Source organism: Mercenaria mercenaria, chromosome 14 (assembly GCF_021730395.1).
Source record: "Mercenaria mercenaria strain notata chromosome 14, MADL_Memer_1, whole genome shotgun sequence".
In the NCBI taxonomy this organism is placed as follows: Eukaryota; Metazoa; Mollusca; class Bivalvia; order Venerida; family Veneridae; genus Mercenaria; species Mercenaria mercenaria.
Genome location: NC_069374.1, coordinates 31,010,720 through 31,030,189, shown reverse-complemented (window position 1 = coordinate 31,030,189; position 19,470 = coordinate 31,010,720). Strand labels below are relative to the sequence as shown.

Here is a 19,470-nt window from a genome sequence, read left to right as displayed (position 1 = left end):
CGAAAAAGGCAACATTAGGACTGCATGTAAAGTATATGCGGCTGCTGCTACATACGACCCCGACATAATTCATATTATTTATCTAAAAGAAACTAAGAATTTTACCTTCAAGAAAGCTTGATTTTATCATTTTCCCCAAATTTAACAGGTTAGTCCATAAAACTGCCCCAGAATGCAAAAAATGAAGTGCTAAATTTCAAAATTTCCAGGGTGGGGGTGGTTGGGGGGGGGGGGGGGGCAGGGGATCGGACCCCCTCTGAGAAAATTGGCTGTGTCCGTGCATGGTCACTATACCTGTCCAGTACTGGACATTATGGTAAACGCTTCTTTCCTGCACAAATGACAATTTCGCAACTTCTGTCCGGTTTGTACAAATTTCTGGCCTCGATAAACCATTTGACTTGTAATGATCATGGAATACTACTTTGCTTCACGGTCGTATCAAGACATTATAGTATGGGAGACAAAGGGACGCAAAAAACTGAGCAAGTAAGTAACCATGTTAAACAGATATATATGTATAGCATGGCATACTTTCGTTTTCTTAGATTTCTATTGCAGTTACAATCAAGTTGGTACAAAAGCTTGTATCACCATCGTTTCATTTCTATTCTTAGTCCGTGTCACTCTAGACTCTAGTTGGCTGATTTGACTGTTACTGATTTGTAGGCAGTTAAATGATAAAAGGTAAATACTCTAGTGCATTGATTTCCTAAGTTCAACGCACTGATGTTACATGCCCTTTATTCACTTTTTGGGGGCCTCCACGGCCATGTGATTAAGCTAGGTCAATCACTTGCTCCTCACCGATATCGGTGTCGGGCCTCACTCGGGGCGAAAATTCTTCATGTGAGGAAGCCATCCAGCTGAATTGAGGAAGGTCGGTGATTCTACCGAATTGCTCGCCGGATAGAGGGTCACCTGGGTTTTTTCTCCACCATTAAAGCTGGAACGTCGCCATATGGCCGTTAATTGTTTCGGTGCGACTTTAAACCCAACAAAAAAGCAAACAAATGTATTATTTTTGTGAAATTATTAGATACATACTACTCTTGTTTCTGTTCACAATGAACAAGCACAATGTTTATGTTTGAAGAACAAGACGTTTATTACGGTATGAGAAACATATACATGCGGGCATTCAAGAGGTTCTTTTGACTGAAACATATGCAGGTGTCTGTTATCGGTTTGGGTAGTCGTCTTTTAAACAAGACAGGAAATTACAAAGATAGAATATTAGAATTATTGACGATGTAAGAAATATTACACTTCAGTGAAGCTTGCTTTAGTGACGACGAAATATTACTTCAAAACAGTACTGTTATTTAATCGCAATTCATGTCTTAGAACGCAAGTAACCCTTGCGTAAAAAGGATGCATCTATGAAAAGCATAAAACTTGGACCGGTAGTACATAAAAATAAAACATCTCATTTTAATCTGGTAGGCATATTGTGGAAATCGAAGATGACTGCCAAAATCCAAGATGGCTACCATTATTTACAGTTTTCGAAGACAATCTTAAATGGGTGTGCATTGCTTGCAAAAACCTATAAAATTGTTAAAGTAGCGGATTCGAATAGGTCTGCGATTTACATTGAAAAAATAGTCAATATTACCACCAAAATCCAACTTTTATTTTTTTCGTATGAAAATAGCCAAATAATTGTTTAAATCACGTAAAAGTGATGTAACTTTGAACATTAATATATAAAATATTTTTTTGTCAATTATCAGTGTACGGATGCCTATAGAAGTGACGGCGAGAAGACACGATATTTTTTATTTTTCTGATCACACTTTATTTGAAAACCAAATACTGTTAAGATATAGAAATTTTACAAACTGTTTAGTATTTCTTTCCGTAATATCCTCCCCAGCCTCCGTAACCTCCATTACCATCCCAGCCTCCGTAACCTCCCCAGCCTCCGTATCCTCCATAACCACCCCAGCCTCCGTATCCTCCATAACCACCCCAGCCTCCGTATCCTCCACCTAAAATTGTAAGAAAAAACGTATCGACTCTAATTGGGATACGTTAAGGACTCATTAATTCAAAGCTTCATCTTGAAAAAAAGTCTAGGGCACATATACATTGTTAAAAAATATCTGTATATGGACTTGCAGCGTCAAACTAAAATGAGCATTAATTTACCGTTGTTTTTTTTCTAGAAGTCGAATGAGTAGTTTTTTATCACATGCCCTTAGATGAAATGCTTGAAATATATAATATCACATGTACATATTTTTTTATAAGAAAGGGAAGCAACTCATGTTTGATTTGGTAAGGATTATTTCACGGTTGTCACCTTTGATTGATTTAGCTTTTAAAAGACGTCCTGCCACTAAATCTGCAGTACTCCTTATTCTCATGCGAAAATATGTGTTGTGTCCATTTTCACGGACAAATAAAAGTCGTATTTGTGAAAATATAATATTATATCTCAAATTAAACTAGACACTGGGACATAATATTTTATTAAACATCGGTATTCAGAACCCATTAGGCAAAACTATAGATAAGATATACAAACCGTATCCACCGCCGTATCCTCCGTATCCCCAGCCCCATCCCTACAGCAGACCACCTTTCTTTGCCATTTTCCACACCAACCCCTCATTTTCTCCCACTTGAAACAAAACTTTGCACACCGACATCGTTTTCTCCAAGCTGAAAAAAAAATATTTTCTTAACTTGTATCTTTTTCAAGGTCAGACTTCTCGACAGCATCTTGCAAAAACATAAGATGATTACTACAAAATTTAAAAATGATGTTATTTTAAACACTTCCCCCAACTGCGAAAATGTGTACGTTGTCGACACAGTAAGTCCACGAAAAACAGTTAGGGAAAGTGTTTGAGAAAAATACAGACACTTTGTACGGAGGAAAGCACACATTTAACTGTTTTCAACGCACTTTATTTTATGAAAATCTCTCAAGTAATAAGGAAAACTTAGGTAAAAGTAACCTAAATTGACGTTTTCTCCGTGTGTAATTTTTGGTTTCTTTTTTGCGGCGTTTTGTGATATTAAAGGGACTGTCCTCCAGATTGTTCGTCAACAACAACAAAAACATAAATAGTTTCTAGTGACAAGCATACACAATATACATATTAATAACATTTGACTGCCCATTAAAAGGGCGCGAGTCTCTTGGATGGACCTAATTCATTCATCAGTGCATGTATGGTAACTTTTGTTATATAGCATTTCTTATCAGTTTAAAGAAAAGAATTACTGTGGTATCATTTAGCCCGCGACGGTCCCAACTTTTCTCGTGTGGTAATGTAATGGGTGTGCCAATACATATGTCGTCGCATACAATGCCCGAAAGCTAGCAGACTCGGAAAAAAATGATACCGCAGCACTTTACTCTACACTAATTGTCTTAATATTCTATTTCTCACTCTGCGTTAGCTTTTACATGTCTAAGGTCAATTGAGCAACTGACTGTGTTACTGACTTTTAAAGAACCATATGCAGAGGTGCCAAGCCGCCTTCCTGACTATCTTCATGTCATGTCATGGCAGCACACCTTGTGTTGCTCAGTGTGCAACGCATGAGAGTCCCCTACCCTACGGCGGTGTCCACCGCAGGTGTAGGTTCCCCAACATCGGGTTGACGACTCGGGAATAGCTTTAAAGTAACATCTGTGATATAAAGGAAGATCTGTTTCTATAGTAATAAACAAGTTTGACTTACCTTCAGTGCTTTCAATTAGAAGAGCCCTTACGAGGCAGGCAACCAAAATCACCGAGATGCTTCTGGTATTCATAGTCTGTCAGAATCTTCATCAACTGACTAAAGATACATTGGAAAGATGACTTGATACTTGGCCTAATTACATCATTTGGGACCCGGACATGTCGGCAATTCAGACGTGAGAAACATTGATAATGGCTTTAAAACAAAATTGAGGCTGTCTAATTTATCACCATACAAAACTTTTACAACACTTATGGCTGTATTATTTCTTATTGTCCATTTGTGTGAGTGATAGATTGAATTATGGCAGTGAAAAGTTTTAAAACTTACATATGATTTATTAGATGCAGCTGACACATTTTTTTTACTGAAATGACAAATCAAAAGTATATTAACTCTATGATGTGATTCATTTTTTTTGTCCAAAATTTCCATAGATTATAAAGTTCGAGATTTCATTTTTGTACCCATTCAATCTGGTAATTTCAACATTGTTTAATAAAATAATTTATCTTGAAATTTCACCATGCAATGCACTTCTGGCCCTTGTTTCTATTTTACATCTATTATAAGCATTTTATGTAATTTCATAATACATGACTGTATTATACGTACTGTTTTTATAAATTACATACGGATATCGTTTGGCAACACCGAACGCAACCAAGTTTAAGAGCAGATTTGGTTTGACTGAGTCTGGTTGTAAGAGGTAAAAATATGCGAAAACTCTTAAGCCCTAATACACATACTGAAGTGGAATTCTACAAAACATGTTTATTGAATAGGCTCTATGATGCACAAGAACTAAAACATATCTCAATCAAAATACGAAGAAATTTTACGGCCGCCATTTGATACCTTACACTCTTGTTGTAACTGAAAATGAAGAACATAACCATTTATTTATTTATTTATTTTGTTGGAGTTAACGTCGCACCGACACAATTATTGGTCATATGGCGACTTTCCAGCTTTAATGGTGGAGGAAGACCCCAGGCGCCCCTCCGTTCATTATTTCATCACGAGTGGGCACCTGGGTAGAACCACCGACCTACCGTAAGCCAGCGAGTGAGGCTCAAACCAACATCGATGTGGGGCAAGTGAGTTGAAGTCAGCGACCTTATCCACTCGGCCATGGAGGCCCCTGAAGAACATAACCAGTCAAAATGATAACATTTCAAACGAAGAAAGAATACATGACATACTAATAACTTAAAATACAAATTTAGAGTTTGGTAGGAAAGTCCTTCTACTGATTTTGGAACCAGTTTAAATATTTTTTAACGTACTAATAAATATTTTTAACGTACCAGTATTACTTGTATGCCGTTTAAATACCATTTGACTGATTGAAATATGTGAACCAATGTTTTCAATACTTAATGAATTTTCAAATGAGGCTCGATGAGTGCTAGTATTCTGTCTGGCGGAAGGAAATAATGACCCAAATTACGAAAAGGTGTACGCTTCTGGGTCAATGTCAATTTTCTATGAGATCTTTGGATAGTGCTTTTATTAGTCAATAACGCTCCATGGCGATGGTCAAAAACAAGAACGTACAAGAAAATCATAATGATATCAGCTGAAATAATGACAACTATCTTTTTCTTCTGTTTCATCCCGTATTTTCGATATATTTATAGGTTATTAGCTTTGTATCGGGAAATATGCACGAGTTTTTCAGCGGAAATATTGCGCGACTATTCTTCCGTGCATATTTCCCGATGCAAAGATAATAACCTTTTTTTATTACATACGCATCTACACGTATAAATATTATGTAAATATCATAAATATATTCAATAGCCTGAATAGGATTGACAATACTGAACTAAATAGAAAAAATAGTGCAACAACACACACTGAATTACGTCACGCACCCAATATGGAATTCAGGCGTCAGTGTATGGAAAAATATTGACGTTTCCGGTACCAGTGTAACATAACGGGGAATAGAAACGAGTATGTAATAATACAGTGTACTTACCCGTAAATACTCTCCAAACTGGAAACGCCTTGGCGCCTGAATTTCATATCTGTTGCGTGACGTCGTTTAAATCTTTGTCGCTGAGTTATTTTTTTTTATTTACGTAACTATTGTCAATTTTATTCATGCTATTTAACAAATTCATACTATAGATATGATACTAATATGAGCCGCGCCATGAGAAAACCAACATAGTGCGTTTGCGACCAGCATAGATTCAGACCAGCCTGCGCATCCGCGTAGTCTGTTCAGGATCCATGCTATTCACTTTCAAAGCCTATTGCAATTAGAGAAACCGTTAGCGATCAGGATGGATCCTGACCAGACTGCGCGGATGCGCAGGCTGGTCTGGATTCATGCTGGTCGCAAACGCACTATGTTGGCTTTCTCACGGCGCGGCTCATATGTGTAAATACGTATGTAATAAAAAGATTATCAGTTCTGCATCGAGAAATATGCACTCGTTTTTTAGCGGAATAATAATATTATAAATAAATTTCTTTAAAAAAATGTGATTTTGAAAGTATTTAATGGAGTTACTGTAATATGAACTTATTTCAATGTTTAACTAACCATTGTTCTTAATATTTTTACAGCCGAACATCAAATTTTGGCATAAAGGTCTCCTGTTTAAACTTTCAGCAATTGGTATTAGTGGGAATATAATCCGCTGGTTTAAATCTTATTTAACTTCCAGATAGCAAAGGGTAGTATTTGCAAATGAATTTTCCGACTGGTCGTCTATAAGTGCTGGTGTCCCTCAAGGTTCGAGCCTAGGGCCAATACTATTCTTAATATACATTAATGATATCGTTCTAGATTTACGTTCAAATGTCCGGTTATTCGCAGATGACACCAGCTTGTACATCATTGTAGATAACCCTGCTTCAGCTGCCCTAATCCTAAACCAAGACTTGGAAACAATATCTAAATGGTCAAAAGTATGGTTGGTAACATTTAATCCTTCAAACATGGATACTCTGGCCTTCTCCAGGAAAACAGTCAAGCCTGTAACCCCTGATCTGTATTTTGATCATGTCTTGCTACAACCTGTTAGTACTCATAAACATCTCGGCCTAATTCTTTCTGAAGATTGTAAATGGAATGCACACATCGCAAACACTGTTAGTAAGGCCTGGAAAAGACTCGGAGTCTAACGCTCTCTAAAATATCTTTTAACTAGGCAGAATCTTGAACGTTTATACATTACTTTTATCCGCCTTTTACTGGAATACGGGGATGTTATACAGGACAACTGCTCCGACTACTTAAAATCTGAATTAGAATCCATTCAAATTGAAGCTGTAAGGATAATTACAGGTCCAACAAAATATTGCAACGTGGAAAAGCTCTACACTGATACTGGGGTAGAAACCTTAACTAAACGACTTAGGAAGCACAAAATTACCCTGCTTTACAAAATGAAAAACAAATTAACTCCTAATTATTTAAGCAACCTAATTCCCGAACGTACCAAGCACAGATTTGACCTAAGACAACCCGAGAGGTTACCATTATTACCTTGTAGAACAGAACTATATCGAACATCCTTTTTGCCCTCTGCAATAAGAGAATGGAAAAATTTACCATCTACTACCACATGCCAAACAACCTTACATTCTTTCAAACATCACCTAAACGCAAACAACAAGTCACAACCCAACCCTCTGTTTAAATCCGGTCAGCGGAAGCTACAAATACTTCATACACGCTTTAGATTGTCCTGTAGTGCACTTAAACATGATCTATTTCGACGTTATGTATTTTTTTGTTTTTCATTTTCCATTCTAGGGAAATGATATTTCCACAACTTTATATCACAATTAGACAAATGCAGCGCTAACTGATTGTATGTCCAGGGCTTCAACAGAACAATGTAAAAAAAAACAGCACACTTAATTAGAACAATACATAATATGACTGATTAAGACAGTTCAGTGCCTAGTCGTATGTGTATCATCAGAATAACTCAATGATTGCTAAAACATAGAGGCTTGAGAGGGCCTATGACCCATTTGGCCCCTGTGCAAGGCTTTGTCATGAATAATGCACCGGGGGTACCTTGCCGCACCCCCGCCCCCCTTCGCTGCCGGTCGAAAAGGTTTCCCCCCCCCCCAAGTTAAACTTGCTCCTACGCCCATGGTTCATGGACGGTAGTGGAAACACATGCTACCGTCCACGCCCTCTAGCCCCGGGTTGGAGCAGAACTCAACATTTACACATGCTAAAAGTACAAAAAACAATTTAGAATTTCAAAATACCACGTATATCAAATATCATTATTTCAGATAATATTTTACCATTTTATTGTAAGATAACAGGTTACACATTCTTTTGAATCGCACTATACCTTATCTTATACATGTACATAGACATGGTGTAGAAGCTACCGGTATACGCGCATAAAGATAAAGATACGCTTTAAACATACCTTATAATGTATAAGCAAGTGAATTGTAAACAAATTTAGCTATGGATGTATTAAGGTACTTCCGCCATCTTGAATTTAGAGTGACCTTCATTTGAAGTGTGAAAATATAGTGAACAAAATCTTTCAAATGCAGCTGTTCCAGAATACAAAAACAGCTCAGTTTGCAAGACCTGAACTAAAAGTAGCTGTATAAAAAAGAAAAACTAAAAAAGAAGATATTTTACCTGTATTTTTCCAAATTTTTGGTTAGATTTATAAATCCTTTCAAAATACTTTATTATAAATTCATGAATGGCAAAAGTTAGTTCAAAGTTTCAATTAGTGCATAGGAGAATTGTCTTACTGAATAGAACTAAACTAATTACAAAATCTGTTTTCAAACTTGACCACCTCATGTATTAAAACGAAAATAAATCTGTCATATTGCTATTTTCAGCATACATAAAAGTAGTGAAATGTGCGGACAATGATTTTTGTACGTATGGTGTACCAAACTGCCTAAAATTGTAAGACAAGTCTCAGACTTAATGTGAACAAGGTTTAGCAACGATCCAAAATTCTTTTCAAGGATTGTGCAAGTATAAGAAAGGTTTAATTTATTATAGTGGACTTTATGTACTTACGCGCTGCTTATCTCGCAGAAAATTTGGTGGAAATGGAATTTTCGGCACTTCCTGCGGTAACTACCGAAATTACTTAACGTAAGTTTCTCACTCATACGTGATTGTATATTCTAGCATAAAACTGTTGTTCTTGTCACGTTTTGACGGTGTTTTAAAAGGAGAGGAAACGTGTGTTAACAGAGAGATTCTCGCGCTCACGTGCTGTTATAACACCATTTTATATATGTGCATTCCGTGGCAGAGCGTAAACGTATTACTGCCCCAAAACGGATAATTCAAATGGAAATGACGTCAACGTGAAAAAAACAACTCTGATACTCCCGCGCATTTCATGGAAAGTTAATGATATGAGGGATAATGTATTCATTTATTGTTTGTTTGTTTTTTCGCGTTTTATGCTAGAATAGCGTTAGCGCATGTTATTTTCGTTTGATAACATCTTTAGAATCCCTCGGGATTCTGTAGACGTTATAACACGAAAAAACATGCGTTATCCCTACATTTATAAATTATAAAACAATCGAAATATTTGCTTTATCACGATATATGCAAATATTTTTAGACAATCTTGAAACATTAGGCCACAGTATTTCCGCATACTGGTCCGGGACAAGTTCGATGTGTATAGTGATTCCTTATTAGATGTTTCATGCGTCGTAAACTAACCAATTTTGATATATCGACTTTTTAAACAATATGAGAATAATGCAGCATGTTTTTGAAAACACAGTGAGAATAAATCGCAGAAAAAATGTACAGCCAAATATGTTAAGAGGTAATACAATTTGTATACAGTTGTAGATAACTACAAAACATTTTACAAAATGCAATCAGTTGAACTTCTCACGCGAAAACCTGATGATTAAAATCAGCAATATCTCAAAAGTAACTTTTCTGCATCTTGGTTCTTCGTTAAACAATGATATTTTTTCACATTTTCATAGATTTAAACTGATAATAAATGTGCATTGAAATTCCGGCATAGAAATGGACACTGACTTTACATTACTGTGTTGACAGCAGAAACAGCGGTCCAGTACTAAGACTGTCTACGAAACCAAGGATAACGAGTTCTTTATCTGAAAATTACGAACATTGGGATCAGTGTTCAGTATACACCTGAAAATGATAGACTTGCTATTTGCCGAGTGCACACTTGTTTTCTATCGTCGTTAATATAAAGTAGACTAGTAAATATTCGTACACATGCATAATCTTATAAACACCTTTAATGTATGTTCTCTGAAATGAACAAATAACTGACTCAACTGAGACACCATACTTTAAAGTAAATTTACTTTAGTCACCACGAGGTTCAAAATGCACGTGAGTCTCGTGATAATACATGCCTTTAATTTCACATGGTTGAAGTGTAAACAAATAGTTAAATTTGCTTCGTTTTATTTCTCACGGAAAAGATCGGACGGTTTTTTACATTGGAATAATTATAGAACATCTATGCATTTAAAGTTGAAAGTTGATTGTTTTCTACAGGACGTAAAACTGAAACAAGTAAGCACTTTTACTTTTTCAGCAATGTTCCTCAGGTGAACTTTGACATTGTTTACGCAGAGAAGTCAGTTTTGTGTCATCTTGAAATGTGTAGTTCGGCTGAAACGTATAGTTCCCGGAAAAGATCTAAAATTGTTTATTTTGGGGATTTTTGTTTTATTTATAAATTCAACACAGAGTGTAATATTTCTAGTTTTTGAAAAAAAAAATGAAATTCAACTTTATTTTAGAAAAAGTTTCGATCTTTCAGTAATATTTTGTCAGCGGATACTTACAAATTTTAAGTGAAACGGCTTTCTTGTCCAAGGGAGGTGTGTAAAGCGAAAAACTATCATTACACATTGCGTTTATTCTTTTAATGTGAAGGATCGGCAACAGATTAAGGAGATCGGACAGTGAAAAACTATACTAAATGGATATCTCTAACCATGAATAAGGAGACATACATATTTCAGTAAGGAAATCTCAGGTAAAAGAACAATCATATATTTTATTCCTTGAAATAAACATGGCGGCGAAATATTTTAGAAAAACTGTGCACGTGTTTTGCGCATTAGAATGTTTAACGACATTTTCTTGAAAAAATAACGCTCGTGTGCACTATTTTGGCATTTCTTTGATTTGAAAATAAATCTTTTATAGCAATTTAGGTTGCATACGATACCGAAATTTTGCACCAAAAATGTTCACTCATTTTCTTCCAAAGCACTGTGGAGATAGGGTTCAGCGTAGCTTTCATGCTCGCAAGTTTACCTACAGATATATCTTTTCAATTTTTATCATATATTTTTTGTGTCCTTGCATTTCGAAAGCTGTTTTGAGGGGTCTGATTTTTCACATGGATTTCTAATTTCAATTTGCGGAAATACCTTAATAAAGAATGGTCGAGTAATCGATCCTCATAATGACATTGATGATATACTTGATGTAGCTATAAAAGATGATAAAATATTTGCTGTCGGAAGGAACCTTCAGTTAAATTCTAAATCAACATACGATGCATCGGGTCTAATTGTTACACCGGGATTAATTGATGCACATGTCACTGTTACCAGTACGCTACACCGCTTGTAATTAATCCGGATGGTGCATGTTTAGCACGTGGTGTGAACACTGTCATTGATGCTGGGAGTTCAGGTAGGAAATGGGTAACTCGCACACTAGATCTAGATGGAAAATATGAATGAATACTACATAGAGTTTATGTAAACATACAATTACGGGCTTTTGTGTATTTATAGTACTATGCATCAGGTTAAAAATAAATCAAGTACACGCTTTATGTATGTATGGCTAAACACAGTATGACGTGAACGGAAAGTTTTTTAAGCAACTGACTGGTATTATATTACATTAATTATGAACATATAGCTCCACATAAACAATTAATTTATATATTAATTTTGCTAATGTGAAACATTTATGATGAGGATTTTCTGCATTTGCAGTAAATATCTAAATTAATACAAACCATTTTAGAGTGATAACAATTGGATATATTTAAAAGTGTATCAATCTACATTTCAGAAAAGATAGAAATCATGTTTTATGTTAAATAGAATCCACATTTAAAGAGGAATTTTTAGACCTTAGAGCTAATCTTGGACCAAAGCATTCTCTAGTTATTTGGCAAAATAAGTTCTACTGTTCTTGGTTTATGTGACCTTGACCTTTTGCCTAGTGACCTCAAAATCAAATGCGTACAGACCGACCGACATCTCCAAAACAATATACCCCGCCTTCTTCGAAGAGGTGCATACTTATCTTGAATTATTTAAAAATGAATAACTTTTTAATATCATATGTTTTAAATTTAGAAAGATAGTAACGTTGCTGTTTTAATAAATACTCACGGGTTGAAATATGCCTGGCTTTATTGTAAGTTAACAGGATAAATGGTGTTACGCCATTACTTCCGGTTAAATATCAAAAGTGCAGAAATACCCGTTAGTTAAACCCAAATTGAAAATTTGCGAACGTCAAATTGATAGAAAGTTTTTTTGTTTGTTTTTTTTGATAAAACGATTCGGCTTTTAATTCCCAAAATTATCTAGAGACAAACGTGCAGCAATGTAAGTGGTACATCCTCATATACGCGCGTTTTGTGTGGTTGTCATTTCCATGTTGTAAGTGTTACATATTAAATCCGAAGTGACTTTGTTGTTTGGTTTAGATATACAGTTGACAAGAAAAAATATCAGTGATGCTATTCATGTTATACAGTACTTAGTTCTTCAACAGGTGCTTCTACATTTCTCGGATTCCGAAAGTTTATTATTGACAAGTCAAAGACATGTGTTCGTTGCTTGCTACACATCGCTCTTCACGGACTAGCAGCGGCAGGATGTGCTGGGGGAGGTAAATGTGTCACTTTTAGATTGCTAATACTTATATGGAGGAATAAACGATGTTCATTACCGAGTTAAAATTTTGTGACCATCAGCAGAGGTTAATTCAAAAGATAAAATTATACATGTAGCAGTATCAATATATATGTGAGCCGCGCCATGAGAAAACCAACATACTGGATTTGCGACCAGCATTTATCCAGACCAGCCTGCGCATCCGCGCAGTCTGGTCAGGATCCATGCCGTTCGCTTTTAAAGCCTATTATCATTGGAGAAACTGTTAGCGAACAGCATGGATCCTGACCAGACTGCGCGGATGCGCAGGCTGGTCTGGATCCATGCTGGTCGCAAAGCCACTATGTTGGTTTTCTCATGGCGCGGCTCATATGTTATACTAGTATTTTGTTGCAGATTACTTTGTTGCTAACAAACAAGAAAGCTTATTTTTAAAGCAAAATAATGAGATGAATTTGCCTAATTCTTGGATGATACTCAACTGCAGATGTACAAATATAACTTGTCAATATCGTTGATCAGAAGTATTATAACGTAAATAAACATCGTATTAAATTCGTATTTTCCGGTGCATATTCAACCATATAGCACTTCTGAAAAGCTCACAATCGTGTATAATTCATTTTCAGCGCTCGGTGGAGAATCAGACACTTTGGTGATCTTGGATGAGGAGGAATGTGTTAAGTGTATCAAAGCCAATCGTGATGTTATTGTCGGTGTCAAGGTCAGACTATCGGCCAGCGTGTGTGACAATGGCCGTCTTGAGGCTGAAGCTTTCAGGTACGTAAGATTCAGTTCATGGAACAGAAATAATATCAGCAGTACGTTCAGTTATTATGATAGGTTTTAGAACGTGACAACATTAGAAATGAGTATAAAAATGGACTGAATCTGTTTCTGAACGCTAATTGCTAATTGCATGAATTCATAGCATCTGTTTAAGAGGAACTGTTAAATATATACATTAAATTTACAGAAGGATCATAAATGGATACAAACGCACCAGGACGGATAATTTTCACAGCCACTGTACACCATTTTAAGATTGCACTTGTAATAACAAATGAAATTTCGATGTAATTTAAAAGAACGGATAGAACTGACTCCAGAAACAACTGAAAAGCGCTAGAACATCAAAAGAGAACACGCATTCCACTTTTTGCAACTCCCTATAGCAGACTGAAGTAAAATTTGTATTGTCTATTAACAGACGAGCATTGTCGGCGGCAAAACGTTGTGGCGTTCCTCTGATGGTTCATCATTTAGATTCAGCAATACCCACACAGACAGATAAAGGTTGTGTTTTTGAAATTATTTTTCGCACAAATTTGTAGTCGGAACTCGCCTGCCTTCCGCAATTTATATCGATTTTTAATTATTGAGACCTTCCTTACAAATATTTGACTGACTTTTATGAAAACCAGGGTTTTTTCTAGCTAATTTGGGAACATAGCCTATACCCCCAAAATTGGGCATTTTGAGTCGTATATGTTTCGAACTGGAAAATATTCAGTCCCATAGGATATAGTAAAGATGTGTTTAAGCACTTTCTCATACACTTGTTTCATATTGTACAACCTCTTTTAACATACTTCCATTACAAAATTGTCCATAATTTGGTCAATGTTTGTGCAATTTTGATGAAATTTTTTTTAGAATGTAGATTGGGAATTTTTGCTCTCATTTTGGGAAAAATACATACTTTTTGGCATTGGGAATATAGCCGAATAACGACTATAAAAACGGCCGAAAAAAAACCTGAAAACAAATGACATTATACATATTAAATTCTTTCAAATGTATAAATCAGTCTCAACGATGAGTACACATATCCGGTACAACGTGTTTACCAACAAACGACATTGCTTAAAGACGCGCCACAGAATAACTGTATCCCTTTGTTGTCGCATGATGGTAATTATACATGACTTCCATAATAAAGATAAGACGTACGTATATCTAGTTACAAATTGACGGTGACATATATTAGGCCAAGACAATGTGTTTAATGTGTAAGCATTTTATTTCATGAATATATTAGTAAGCAGAGTATTTGATGTATTAATCCACATTTTGTTTCTATAGGGTAAGCAAGTTGCTTGTTTCTCTATGTTTTAAAACTAAATTGAAAAGAGATTGACTGATTATGCTGGCATATGGAATTGTGAAAACACATTAATTTAGGCAGGGCCTGAATTGTCAGCCTGTCATCTGGTAGTATAATTATATTATACCTGTATTATCATAATGATTTTCACAAATTTCATGGGTGGAAAAAGTAGGTCACTAATTGGTAGTAGGTCTTTAAGTTGTAATCTAGTCGCTAATTACTCATAAATCTACTTGTTTGGTTTTAAATTTCATGTATTTTTTATATCGTGAAAGAGTATTGCAGACTTATGTGAAAATTGAAAATGTTATGAGTGGTTACACGTTAAACATTTATCTAGCTATTATAATAGCGATTGAATTCTTAATATACATCTACAATACCAGCATGAAATATCTCTGTAAATTTACCATTTTGTACGCAAAGTTTATACAAAAACGGTGCAAGTAATTTCATAACAGCTTCATTCCTATCAACATAGTCATCAGTTTTTATTTTCTACAGAATCTCCATCCAGACTTGGCTGTCCGAAAGACCTGCAGGTTGGTGATATATACACTCATACCTACCATTGCTTGAAATGTTCTATCGTGGATCGGGAAACTGAAAAAATTTACAGTGACGTCATAGAAGCTAAGTCACGTGGTGTATTGTTTGGCTGCGGACATGGCGCAGGCTCATTCGACTGGAAGGTGGCAGAAATAGCTGCTAATAAAAATTTCTGGCCAGATTTAATGGGTAACTTTTTATGAAAGTAGGATTAAAAGTGGAATATAAAATTCACTGACTAATCAAATCAAAGAAATGGACAAACACCAAAGAAGAATAACTCATTTAAAATGCATGTACCCCCCTAAAAGCAAATTAATCAACTAAAATTTGAAAACGCACAACATAAGTATAAAGAAGATATATAGGCAAAGTAAAATGAAAACGCATATAGTTAAAAGGAACAAGGTTGACATCAAAACCGATTTCCATCCGGTTATAGCATTTACGTAAATCTAGATCTGCCAGTTATTTATATTGTCGAGACGTTTTTACATTGACCTGCTGATCCGTGTCTTTTGTGTAACTGTTGATCTCGCTTTAATATTTGAATGATAGTTTGTCGTTTTGTCTGAATCAACTGGACCTACTTTAAATAAGTATTTGTAATGTTTACCAAAAGGAATCAATGTAGCTTTACAAGCAACTGTCTCATTTTGCATTTTTATATGTTTGTTTTGTTTATCTAGGAAGTGACTTACACACAGTGAACCAACATGGACCAGTTTACGACCTCCCAACAGTCATGACAAAATTCTTTCACTTAGGAATGCCATTGACCGAAATCGTCAGAAGTGTGACGTCATCACCTGCTCGTGCATATTGTTTAAATTCTATTGGATCTTTATCGGATGGAATGGACGCAGACGTTTCTATTTTAAGAATCGATGAGTGTGACATCAAACTTGAGGACGCAGTTGGTCAAACGAGGAACGTCAAGAAAAGAATACTTCCGGTTGCAGTATGGCGTGATGGTAAAAATCATCCGGTTACTGTTCCAGCGATCAGGGAATATACGAGTGTTTTTTAACGAAAAGATAAACAATAATTTTTTAGTGTTAAATATTATAAACCACAGCTGCGTCTGTTTGATTTAGCGTAGATTAAAATTAAAAGAAAAAAAGATTGAAATCAGTGTTTCCATACAAAATTTTGCAACTGGAAGAAGTCGTTAAATACATCCATTTAATATAAGTGAAAATATAGATCTGTATGTTATATTTATTCCCAGGCTAATGTACGAAAAACAGATTATTTGTCTAACGTATATGATATAAAGACTGTTTATAGTATGCAAATAAACGCTATAGTAGAAACGAGAATCTGTTGGGTTTAACGCCGTTTTTTCAACAGTATTTATGTTAATAGCGAGCGTAGCTCGCGAGCAATTGCGAGCGCGTAGCTCGCCTTACGGCAATGTGTAGGCGAATATAACAAAGGTGTGCCGAATGGGGCAAAGTGATGTAGCTGAAAAATTTTCCTCTCGTCTGGGCGCCGCCATTTTGTTCTACTTCCGTCAAAGTTGGGTTTTTTTTTTTTTTTTTTTTTTTTTTTTTTTTTGTTTTGATTTTATATTTGAGTTACAATCTCCATGTTCATTAGGTGTCTTTATTTTTAAAAAAGTTATGTTATGGAAATAATTTCAATTTTGCTTTTATTTTACGAAGTGCGTATCCCTAGAGGACAGGTGCTCACAGGAAATGTTTTGTTGGCAGTGAATACAGAACTTCATTTGATTGCTGAATATTATCCATCACTCAAAAATAATGCAAGAAAAATTTTCAGTTCGTAGAAAAAATATGATTTTCTTTTAAAAGATCAAGCATTGGCCAGAAAATGGGATAAAATGTCATAAATAAGCAAAAGCCATAAGAACGCCGCAAACAGGTAATGACGTCACCGTGACACCGGCTTTCCATAAATTTTGCAACGTATGATATTCGCTGTTACAGGTATGTAACGGGCACCGCCTTCCTAAGCCGGGGTTTAGGGGACAAGATCAGTTGGTAAGAGAAATATAAGTACGGGGTTCGAATCCGACTCGGGAATAAAGTTCAGACCTTGAAGTAAATCAACAATTTAAAAGTAGATATCACATTTAATATTCAACCTGTGTTATATCCCAAATAATATATAATGTACATATTAACAATGTATAAATCCTACATGTTAGCAAGTGAGGGAACTCGACGCTTGTGCAGCGAGAGAAAGAACCCTCTCGAACAATCATCGTTTATCCATTTTATGCACATTTTACCGCGTAAAAAGATTTAACAATTGTTTCATTGGTCGCAGCAATAGTATCTAAGCAACGCATTACAAAACAACACTTCGTAAGTTTCCGTAAGTGCAATTGACCAACCATGCACAAGATGACATACAAGTGACAATGATTGGTTATTAGCGCTGCGCGTTCCAATCAAATGCATCGTATGAGCAGCCGACATTTACTAGAAGTCAAATAATAGAACATTAGCCGGTGTAATATAAAATATGTATGTCATCCGTGCAGGTCATTTACACAGTTGAAGTCTAAAAGATTAAGGTTTGTACCGGGCCTGTTACAGGTATAATGACACTCATTTTTTGTTTCTTTTCAAGTGAATAGGTTCTCGGCATTGTTTTAAGCAGTGAATAGTTTCTTTGTCGTTTAAGCTACGCTCAGAGGCTTTGCCTTTTTCATATTATAACGGTGATTAGTTAACCTACTGAGTACAAACCTGTTCGCCGCAAGTAACGGCCGGTAGTCACCTCCCCAATTGAATGGCGTCAAGGCGGATAGGAGAAGTTACTCTTAATGTAAAAAAACAAGGTCGGATAGAGTGACCTCCCCTTAATTTTGCAAATGGCGTCAAGGCGGGTTTGGGAAGTAACTCTTAATGGAAAAAATTGGTCGGATAGAGTGACCTCCCCTTAATTTTGCAAATGGTGTCAAGGCGGGTAGGGGAAGTAACTATTAATGAAAAAAACAAGGTCGGTAAGAATGACCTCCCTGTAATTTTGCAAATGGCATCAAGGCGGGTAGGGGAAGTAACTCTTAGTGAAAAAAAACAAACAATGTCGAATAGAGTGACCTCCCCTTAATTTTGCAAATGGCGTCAAGGCGGGTAGGGGAAGTAACTCTTAATGGGTAAAAAGCCAAGATCGGTTAGAGTAACCTCTCCTTAATTTTGCAAATGGCGTCAAGGCGAGTAGGGGAAGTAACTCTTAATGGAAAAAAACAAGGTCGGTAAGAGTGACCTCCCTTTAATTTTGCAAATGGCGTCAAGGCGGGTAGGGGAAGTAACTCTTAATGGAAAAAAACAAGGTCGGATAGAGTGACCTCCCCTTAATTTTGCAAATGGCGTCAATGCGGGTAGGGGAAGTAACTCTTAATGAAAAAAATAAGGTCTGATAGAGTGACCACCCCTTAATTTTGCAAATGGCGTCAAGGCGGGTAGGGGAAGTAAATTTAATGAAAAAAAAAACAAGGTCGGATAGAGTGACCTCCCTTTAATTTTGCAAATGGCGTCAAAGCGGGTAGGGGAAGTAACTCTTAATGGAATAAATTGGTCGATAAGAGTGATCTCCCCTTAATTTTGCAAATGGCGTCAAGTCGGGTAGGGGAAGTAACTCTTAATGAAAAAAAAACAATGTCGGATAGAGTGACCTCCCCTTAATTTTGCAAATGGCGTCAAGGCGGGTAAGGGAAGTAACTCATGATGAAAAAAAAAACAAGGTCAGTAAGAGCGATCTCCCTTTAATTTTGCAAATGGCGTCAAGGCGGGTAGGGGAAGTAACTCTAAATGAAAAAAAACAAGGTCGGTAAGAGTGACCTCCCTTTAATTTTGCAAATGGCGTCAAGGCGGGTAGGGGAAGTAACTCTTCATGCAAAAAAAAAGGTCGGTAAGAGTGACCTCTCTTTAATTTTGCAAATGGCGTCAAGGCGGGTAGGGGATGTAACTCTTAATGCAAAAAAAACAAGGTCGGTAAGAGTGACCTCCCTTTGATTTTGCAAATGCAGTCAAGACGGATAGGGGAAGTAACCCTTAATGCAAAAAAAAAGGTCGGATAGTGACCTCCCCTTAATTTTGCAAATGGCGTCAAGGCGGGTAGGGGAAGTAACTCTTAATGAAAAAAACAAGGTTGGATAGAGTGACCTCCCCTTAATTTTGCAAATGGCGTCAAGGCGGGCAGGGGAAGTAACTCTT

The 19,470-nt window shown here is 36.2% G+C and overlaps 2 protein-coding genes across 2 annotated transcripts; one reads left to right on the top strand and one right to left on the bottom strand.

The window, feature by feature from the left end:
* Positions 1-1,848: 1,848 nt before the first annotated feature.
* On the bottom strand, positions 1,849-3,775 carry LOC128548150 (uncharacterized). Its single transcript, XM_053522566.1, has 3 exons — positions 3,703-3,775; positions 2,530-2,670; positions 1,849-1,994 (listed from the first exon to the last, which is right to left on the bottom strand). Exons 1-3 carry the CDS (start codon positions 3,773-3,775, stop codon positions 1,849-1,851), a joined length of 360 nt encoding a protein of 119 aa, XP_053378541.1.
* Positions 3,776-12,194: 8,419 nt separating this feature from the next.
* Positions 12,195-16,577, top strand: LOC123528204 (deacetylase EF_0837-like). The gene is made up of 5 exons (XM_053522756.1): positions 12,195-12,616; positions 13,251-13,401; positions 13,832-13,917; positions 15,236-15,469; positions 15,970-16,577. Exons 3-5 carry the CDS (start codon positions 13,872-13,874, stop codon positions 16,308-16,310), a joined length of 621 nt encoding a protein of 206 aa, XP_053378731.1. The 5' UTR covers positions 12,195-12,616; positions 13,251-13,401; positions 13,832-13,871; the 3' UTR covers positions 16,311-16,577.
* The last annotated feature ends 2,893 nt before the right edge of the window (positions 16,578-19,470 follow it).

Excerpts from the sequence above, each read along its gene's own strand:
- LOC128548150 (XM_053522566.1), bottom strand. The coding sequence starts at position 3,775 with ATGAATACCAGAAGCATCTCGGTGATTTTGGTTGCCTGCCTCGTAAGG. Across the intron at positions 2,671-3,702 it reads TCTAATTGAAAGCACTGAAG|CTTGGAGAAAACGATGTCGG; the intron begins GTAAGTCAAACT and ends TTTTTTTTTCAG. Across the intron at positions 1,995-2,529 it reads TACGGCGGTGGATACGGTTT|GTGGAGGATACGGAGGCTGG; the intron begins GTATATCTTATC and ends TTACAATTTTAG.
- LOC123528204 (XM_053522756.1), top strand. The coding sequence starts at position 13,872 with ATGGTTCATCATTTAGATTCAGCAATACCCACACAGACAGATAAAG. Across the intron at positions 13,918-15,235 it reads ACCCACACAGACAGATAAAG|AATCTCCATCCAGACTTGGC; the intron begins GTTGTGTTTTTG and ends TATTTTCTACAG. Across the intron at positions 15,470-15,969 it reads TTTCTGGCCAGATTTAATGG|GAAGTGACTTACACACAGTG; the intron begins GTAACTTTTTAT and ends TTGTTTATCTAG.